The sequence below is a fragment of the Falco rusticolus genome, chromosome 9, assembly GCF_015220075.1.
Source record: "Falco rusticolus isolate bFalRus1 chromosome 9, bFalRus1.pri, whole genome shotgun sequence".
In the NCBI taxonomy this organism is placed as follows: Eukaryota; Metazoa; Chordata; class Aves; order Falconiformes; family Falconidae; genus Falco; species Falco rusticolus.
Genome location: NC_051195.1, coordinates 48958155 through 48967398, shown reverse-complemented (window position 1 = coordinate 48967398; position 9244 = coordinate 48958155). Strand labels below are relative to the sequence as shown.

General features: G+C 42.8%; 1 protein-coding gene across 1 annotated transcript in view; it reads right to left on the bottom strand.

Annotated features, from left to right (window-relative positions):
* Positions 1-711: 711 nt before the first annotated feature.
* AK8 (adenylate kinase 8) overlaps positions 712-9244 on the bottom strand; it is a 72720-nt gene continuing 64187 nt past the window's right edge. The window contains exons 12-13 of the mRNA XM_037398943.1: positions 3509-3589; positions 712-1306 (exon numbers count right to left, since the gene is read on the bottom strand). Coding sequence (XP_037254840.1) covers positions 1060-1306; positions 3509-3589 — 328 coding nt within the window. The 3' untranslated portion in view covers positions 712-1059. The remainder of the gene's footprint in view (positions 1307-3508; positions 3590-9244) is intronic.

Below are 9244 nucleotides of genomic sequence, written 5' to 3'. Positions count from 1 at the left end.
AGCATGAAGCTCCTCCCCAGCCCTGGTCAAGGGGAATTCACACATACGCAAGGGAGAAGTAGAAGGAGACATAATAGAGGCATCAAATTCAGCGCTCCTCTGAATCACAACAAATCACGCCCCTTTCTTAGAAACATTAAGGATGAGCATTTCCACAGCCAGAGACTGAGCTAACAGAGTGCTGTGGTTTTCATCACAGATTTTCCAGTTAAGAAAGACTCACCTGAGCATTTACTGCTGCCAAATCCAGCCGAAGCAAAAAGAAAATCCAGGCACCAACCTGCCTAGCCACAGCTCAGTCAGGGCAGCCACAGAAAACAGAATTTAGTAACCTATCTGCTCCTGCAGCTCGTTATGTCCTTGATTGGGTTCTGAAAGTGATGAACCTGTAACCAGTTTTCTATGGCTCTGGGTATTTTTTTCAGTTTTTTTGAGTTTTTCTGCCCATCCATAGGGTTGGACTGCAGAACAGGGTGACAGGGACAAGTGTTTTGTCAGAACTTTTTAAGCAATCTGAGTTAACAAGGGAGCAAAAACCTCTGCACCCTGGCCTCAAAACACTGCAGCTGTCTTTGGGGAATGTGCCCTGCAGAGCTGCAAGCTTTGTTTTCCTATTTGCTTTTGTGTTTGCTTGCAATGAGTGTGACAGTGCGGTAGGCAGGTAGTGCCTGTGTAGTTTTGTGGAAAGCATCAGGTGAATTAAGACACAAACACATCTAATAGCTTTAATACTCCAAATTGGCTTCATAGCCGTTACACAGTTAAGGCAAAACTACTATTCACTGGATCACAGAATCAGAAAAAGACACTGAATTAAACACAGGAACTTCCCTAGCCACAGTGCTTCGTACCTTGCATCACAAAACAAAAGCCAAAAACATTTCCCCTATAGCACAATTTCTTACTCTCTGTACTTCACTCGGCCTTGGTGAGCTTCAAATTTAACACAGCTTGGCTGACTTTCTCTTCACTGGTGGTAACTTGCCACTTCAGTGACCAGACTGCAAATGTTACAGGGAAAAATTCAAAATCAGCTGTTCCAGAGAACATCCTTATTAATTATAAGCTTTTTAATTTTTTGCATGGAAGGGGCGTAATGATACAGCTTTCTATAAACTCAAAGACAACGTGAGGGTCTTGGTCAGCATTAACGTAAAAGGCATCTTCATAGAACTTCTCCAGTTCCTTGACATTCCTGTAATAGGTCTCCACACGCTTCTTGATATTTTCTTCCTTGTCTCTAGGGTTCTGCCTGAGACGGGCTTGGATCTCTGGTGTGGGTGCTGGTCTGAACGTAGTGTGGTACCTGGAGATGAGATACAAATGCCATTGCTGCAGCTCAAGCTGAGGACGCAGCAGACATTTCCTAAGATACTCCATGGTTTTGCTTATCACAGTTCCTTGCAAGTGCCTTTTTCTGCTCTGGGTTGGGGGTTTAAAACAATGATTGCAAATTTCAGGGCACGTAACATGTCATTCCAGCTCTCAAGAATCCTGGAGACTCAAAAGCCAAGAGTTTCTCTTGAGGTGACACAGAGAGAGTGCTGCTAGTGTTTATATACTTCACACAGGTGTGGAGAAATCCCTATTATATGCCCAACGCTCTGGGTTCAGAAGCATTTCCAGGTCTGTTCCAGATCCAGTCCCAAGGTAACACGCTTTACTTGTTCACTTGCATCTAAAAAATCCTAACCTGAAACCTCAGCATCCGTTAAAAACCTTTGCTGTGGTTTACTGTTATGCTGATGCTGCATATTAGGAAAAAACTGCCAAATGTTCAGTGCTTTGTGTGTTGAATCAGTGAGCCCAGACATAACCCTGTGTCCAGGCATTGCTGAAAGACCTGTAAATTAAAATGTCTCTAAGGCTCTCAGACAGTGGGGATGTTCCTGCCAAGATTCAACAGTGCAGCAACAGGGCTGGGATCACCCATATTACATTCTGAAAGTATTTCCTATTAGCAAGCATGTGGCCGAGTGCTTCCAGCAAACAGCAGAAGGGCAGCAGAAGCACAGCCCTCACCCAGCACAGTCTCCAAATCACCACAAGCTTGAGCTTGAAAGACAGGTATGTGTCCTCTTGATAAGCCACTACAAATAGGATTAATACTGTTACTGCTCTTTTGCAAACATCAATTTCAATTTTCTGCCATGGTAATTCTACTTCTGAGTAAATGTCTCCTGCGCCCTAGTAAGAAACCAGTTAACCCCTCTTCCCATACAGCCAAATTTTCTGAAACTGTTGGGACAGATGGAAACTGAGGAGAGAAGCAGAGCCTGTGTCTCTGCACAGAACTGCATTACAGCTCCTGTTGGTACAATGATGTGGACAGAGTTCATCCCACGTCAGAATTAGAGCACAGCTGAAGGCCGCCCTCCTCACTGCTGCAGCCAGCGGTGCAGGTTTAACATAATGCCGAGGATTAGATACAGCATCCAAACCAATTCAATTCACAATGAATTTGGAAGGAATAAACCACAGAGTTTGGAAGAAGGAAGCGTGTTAACTGGAGCAGATACTGAACAGGCTAATCCTAATGATAAGAAATGCAAAGATGTGTGAATGATTTGCTTCATACTGTTCTGTTCTTCCGAACAACTGCATCACTTATTACTGCAACAAAGAGAACAGTTACAGCAAATCACTGTTGTCACAAGTTAATGTTGCACCTCAAGTGAGATGTTTGAATAATCAGGTATCACTTTAGGACAAATCCAGTATTTATGACTTTAACCTTTGACGGTTCAGCATTTGTCTTTGATTCAATAGGATGTATTTAACCATTAGAAAAGTAAACCAGTGGTTTAAAACTTAAGTGTGGGGAATCATAAAACAGAGCATAAGTGAAGTTGCAAATGCACGCCAATTTCAGCAGGTATTTAGGAAGATAGTACATTGTTACTTGTTCCCCGAAAAACAAGGGTGGAGAAGACAGTAAGCCTGAAGGCTGTGGGTGAAACAGGGTGATGTGACTGCCAGTGAGATGAACTGCCACATTTCAGAACCCAATCTTACAGGGACTCAGTGACTCAAATGAGTTTGCTCTACTGAGCAGGAAATATATTAATATCTCACAGCAGACACAACCATTACAGGAGCTGGGGGAAGTAAAACGCATCAAGTTTTCCATTTTCCCTGGCTGGGAAGCCTTCAAAATTCCCATGGGAACGTCTGAAAACCATCTGCATTTAGGCTAGGTTTCAGACATCTTCCCTCAGCCTTATTTTACCAAACCATTTAGTTACCATTAAAATGTTAGACCTGAGCTACTTGCTGCTGTAGATTTCAGGCTCCAAGATTTTAAAATGTCCTATTCTGCAAACAGGAGCTTGCAGCAGGTGGTGGGTTGGTGCTCAAGTAGCTATGGAAGTTTTAACTTTTCTTTTAAGGAATCCCTAAGCAAGAGTACAACGTTCCTGAGTTTCCTTAGATTTCTATCAAGTCTGTTTGGTGCTTTCATTTCACTGGCAGTCTTGAAAATCGTTAAACATCCAACTTGAGTGCTAACCTTTCCCCAGTGACAGGATCAGTCCTCCGTTGAGACAGTCGTTCCATGATAGATTCATAGGGGAGATTAAAGAAAAACACCCTATGGAGAACATAATAATTGTGTTAACATCCTGAGAACATCACTTGTGACCTTCAGAGTATAAGTTAATCCTTACCCAAACAAACGGCGCACACAAACGGGGAAGTGACAGTACCACTCAAAACCGCAGCATCAAAAAGCACTTGCATATGCACAGGACCTCTGCGCTCTGGTTCTCCTCCTCACGTGTTGTTTAGGCTCCAGCTTATCAAGGCAGAAGCTCTTTGACACGCAGTGCCGTGTGGTGCTGTGTGCACTGACAGGGCTTGACAGACAATCCAGCATGGGCACCAGTGACTGGATTACAGCTGGAGCCTATCTCAGGGTCTGTCATAGCTTGCTCACAATCCAGCAGTTACCTCTGAACTTCCTCTGGATCCAGCTTCCCAACCCAACTAGCAAACACAATCACAATGGCATGCTGCGAAAGGTAAATAAAAAATTGGTGGTACTGTTCACGTCAAGGACAGAAAAAGAGCTTGTCTGCCAGGATTATATGTGTTCTTCCCTAATAACAGCACTGCACAACTCAGTGCCCACAAAAGGGATTTTCCTCTTGCTGTTTTAGTCCACTGCCACCTCTTTTGCCCATGCCACCCCACACAGCCCCACAGTGTGAGTCCTCCTGTCCCCTGCTCCTGTCTTGTGTCCTCAAAAGCAGAATGGCTAATAAGACTCAATACGCGCTGTGTTATGATGCTGACAATTCCCTGTCCCTTCCGTTAGCATTGACCTGCAGAGAACAGCGCCAGGGCTTGGAAGGCAGCTCAGTACAGCATACCCCACTCGGCAATCAGCCTTGCTGTTGAGACTGCTAAAGAGGAAATACTAATGTTTGATTTTAAGATAAAAATCTGCAATTCTCATTGAGTCTGAACAAGACATAGTTGCTCAGCATCTTAAAAGGTCAGACGCCCAGTGTCAGTGGTGTGGGTTCCATGCTATGAAGGATGGAGTGGGACTTGCTAACGCATTTCACACAGGTTACACAAAAGCCCTGATTTGAATCAAGGATGCAGTCCCAGAAAAAAATACACAACACTATTGACCCCAGTCACATTACACTGTTGCCTATAAATTGTTGTGTCCATCTCACGTTGATTCCTCCTTGGCATTTTGGTTCATTATAATGGTGCTGTTAATTTTATATTCTAGTCGAAAAGCTCTTCAGCAGAAAATTCTCAACAAACTGCTGAGAATGAGCAGATCCTGCACCCTCTGTCCCCCTGCTATTGGAGACTAAAGCAGATCCGGAGAGAGATTACATTCAATTATTAATTCAGAACAAAATAAAAAATAAGGCTTCCTTTGAAAACTTATGAAAATAAACTTTTACCAACCAAGCACAGCCTGAAGACTGTAAATACATCTTTCTTTATAACACACCTTCTCCTGCTGCTGCCTTCAAGGCCAGGCTTCCTATTTTCGTTTGTGTCTGCCTCTCACAGAAGATACTGTATGCTTCAGACATTCACCAAAGGAACATTTTACCCTGACTGGGTGGGATCAGACCAGATGAAAGGCTGAGCTTTACCTTGGCATGCACATAGCAGATTACTAGAATCCTTTGTAGGATTTAAAGTTATGAAAATCATCTCTCTTTTCAAATGTTTACAGATAATGACTTCTATTCACACTGTGGTAACAAAATAACAGCCAGGAATAAAACATTCAAGATCTTGGAGATTCCAAAGACAGGAAAGAACAACAGTTTCAACACTCTTTTATCCCTTACACTCTTAACATTTTGTTTTTCTTTGTTTCTGTTGCCCAACAGTGGCACGAAAACGTGATTGTCAGAACAGGTAACATCTGATGATATGTCTCAAGATGAATATTCTAGTAGAGAGGAACAACATTTATACAGTCATGATAATTGATACGGTTTCCTATTATATTCTGAAATAAACAAAACCACTAAAGGATTATAACCTGGCATATCAAGAAAGCTTGTCGTAATTCATAGTTACTAACACAAAAAGTATTGTGGTATTTGAAACGGAAGAGCCTAAAAACTCCACTTAAAAAGCTGCCAACAAAATGAACTCTGAAAGCCTTGTCTGAGATTCCCTTCTTTTTTATACAAGATGCTTCTTATTATCCAGCCTGGTGTCACCATTAAAGAAGAGTGTAGGGGGAAGATGTGGGAAAGTATAGACATCTGTGCTAATACGGATTTTTTCCCCCCACATGCATTGTATAATGGCACACACAGAATATACTGTACAACAGCCCAAACTCCTAATCCAATGGTCCTTCCAGTGGAAGGTGGGATGCCTTACCCTGCCATACCATACTTCTCCTATAGATCAGAGAAAACAACACTCCCCAGGGCTGTCAGTTTAAAATTGTTCAGAAGCAGGAAAAAAAGATGAAGGGGAAAAACACTGTCAGAACTACCGTCTCGACTTAAAATACTTCCAATTAGAAAGCTTTATTATCATTTTGAAGGAGACACATACCACACACAGTCTATTATGCAGCCCCAGGAGGCTTACTCACGTGAGTAAAGCCTATTTACATGTATGCACTCTGTGAAGCGTTAGCCTTGGCTATATGCTACGTCCCCTCCAGCTCCTCAAGGTATTTCTGAGCAACATTTTGCCTGTGTCCCTCTCTCAGGCTACTATGATTCTGGTCGCATAACAAACCTGACCCTCCAGCTGTCCAGGTAACATGTCTGTTGGATTTCTCTTGGAAATCCTCATTAAGATAGAGAGCTGCATCCACGACCTTGATCCAGCATTGACGGCAGTAGCTGGAACAACTCCCTACAAATACTGGATTCATCTCCAAGCAGAGCTTGGCCCCTTCCACATACCAAGTGTAATTTTTTTCACATAAATGCATTCTCTGTAAAGCTCGCTTTAGGAATCAGCCAGGCTTTGTATGTTGTAATGTGTCACAACTTCTATCAAGGGGAAATAGGAAACAGATGTCATCAGAATTGGTAGACAGGGAGGCGAGGAAACACAGCCTCATATCAAAGTATACTACATTATACTGCTAGATTAGCATCTAGTGCAGCTTCTCTTTCAGAGTTGGCAAGCTGTTCAGCTCTGCAACAGGTGAATTATGTCAATCAGCAGCAACGCGAGATGCGCACCAGAGAGGGCTGGGCAGAGCTGCACCAAGAATCCCCACTCCCACATCGCGGGATCAGCATCTACCCAGTGGCAACCACAGATCATTGGCATCTGGTTAAAAATTGGTGCTCTGTGGGGTGTAACTCAGCAGAGCCCCTCAGCCCAGGTCTCTGAGGACAAATGCCTCCCTAACTACCACGGAGTGGCAACACTGCTGCTAGATGCAGGACTGAAGCCAAGTGATTCATAAGCAAAACTCTGTCCTCTCCTTTTTGTTGTCTCTCCCAGGAGAGGGATGTGAGAGAAGGTCTAGTCCCATCCCCTAGCTTTCACAGATAATAAATCTGTGAACACAAATATTAAAAGGGAAAAAAAAATCTTATGTCAGAATCCTGTCTCTTTCTCACTGTACTTGACATCACTTATCTAATCTATTACAGCTTTCAGATACATTAGAGAGATTAAATTCCAACAAATTAATAATGCTGATGACACCTTCACTGTGTACCTAGTCAAATGAGAACTAGTTGCCTTTGGACGACGATGAAATATATAAGGCCTCTAACAGCTGGAATTTAATGTTGTTTTCCTACCAGCCATCTGGCATTCCAAAAGTGTATTCCAATTGCTTCTGGCTTCTGACTATTCAGGCAGCATTGTCTAAGATCCTAGTGGTCACCACGGTATCCTGAGGCTTCCCTTTGCAAACGGAGAGAGGAGAAGGTACAAGTATGGGTGGGAGAAGTCTTATTTCACACCTGATCGTGAGGCAGGTTTTTTGGAAAAATGTGTCACAACCACAAAGTCAAGAAAGGCTTTTTGACCTACACACCAGCCTTCAACTAATCCTGAACTACATTTGTTCCAGATGGCAACCAACCTAGTTGATCCAAGTTATTAACAATTGACAGTGCTCAGAGTTGTCCTCAGGAGAATTTTTTTCAGTGGTAGTTTTCCTGTTTTGCGGACATAATGTCAGCAACTTAAAGCATCTATAATGGAAAAATGATGAGTGTTGCTACAAGACAAGCAAGTACTGTGTGCCTGAATTCTGGTATCCCTGAGCTACGGATTAAGGGACATCCTCCTGCATACTGACAGTCACCTTCCAGGATGGCTCCACTGCCTTGCCAGCTGCCTTCACATCTCGGGAGAACTAAAGCTCTTTCTGTAAGCCACAGCCTTCCACTGGTTTTGGTCTTGTAATTTAAACACAGCTGTGTCATGGGGCTGATCTAGATGGGTCCAAATGTTGACTGCTCTAGACCTGAGCTATTTACTTAGGTCAGATTCTCATCCTTGGCATTTCCCATTACCTGGAGTTGCTCTGGATTGACACTGGTGAAGGGGAGCCCAAAGCCAAGTCCTTTTTGTAGAATTATTTCTGTGAAATTTGACCTATACCATTAAATCTAATTGAATTCATACCTTGTTTTCATTTAACGATGAAAAGACAATGCAACATGTATCTGAGACAGAATCCTGACTCCTTATCTGGCTTTTAAAAACCAAGACTACTGATTTGCTTGTGGCTATACCAGGGCCAGATCAAACCTCGCAATAAAGTTAGGATTCTTGAATCAGAAAAAAAGTACACCACCAAATGACACTGGGCCACTTTTAATGCAGCATTTAAACTTTTGAGTGGAAACTGCAACTTTAAAAATAGTAAGCTATTAATCTTTCCCTTATTTTCTTGACTCCTATATATCTTCTCCCTCGTAGGCAGGTACCAGCTGCCATATTCCCATTCTTCATGCTCTGCACTCTGCAAAAAAAAGAGGCCCCTGCTGGCCAATTCTTGTTTAAAATTGTGCATAATTGATAGTGGCAAATCTACCCCAGCTGTGTCTAAAACCTCTCCAGGGGCAAGAAAAACACTCTCTGTGACTGTCATTAACTACTAAATTAGCAAGTGCTCCTGGCAGTTTACAACGTACCACATCAGTCTGCTTTAAAAAAAAAAAAAAAAAGTGAAAATCAAGATGCCTGTGTGATCTCAAAGTTGCAGCAAACTTTGCTGGCAGGGCTTTGACAGAACCCCAGTTCAATCAGAGCAAAAGAGAACGGGAAAGAGAGAGCAAGACAGAGAGAGGAAGAAGAGGAAAGGACAGAAAGTTACCCTCCTTTCCAGGCAGACAAATAAAAAATGTCAAATTCAAGGTTAGCAAACTGAGCCTGTCATAAGACACAGTACATCTTACTCAATATGGAGATATCAGCACAGTGCTATCTGATGCTATGGCACAATTCCCCATGGAAAATAACTCTCCTGGAGGACTTAGTTCTGGCAAGGCAATGGCTACCATTTTTGTAATTGAGATATAAAGCTGAAAAAAAGAGATGAGGCTGTTGAAGTGTGTGGATGCGGTAGCTCTCTAAAAGGCTACCACAGGTACAATCCTTGTGTGATCACTGGCACAAAGGCAAGCTCCTCCCTTTGGTTCATAAAACAGAGCCAAAGCAGGCGGAGAAGGAAATACCACATTTCTCACAAAAGGATGGAAAAGCCTTGGGGGGCATTACGGACAGAACTGGCACAGAGACAAGTACTGACTCAAGTAACTCT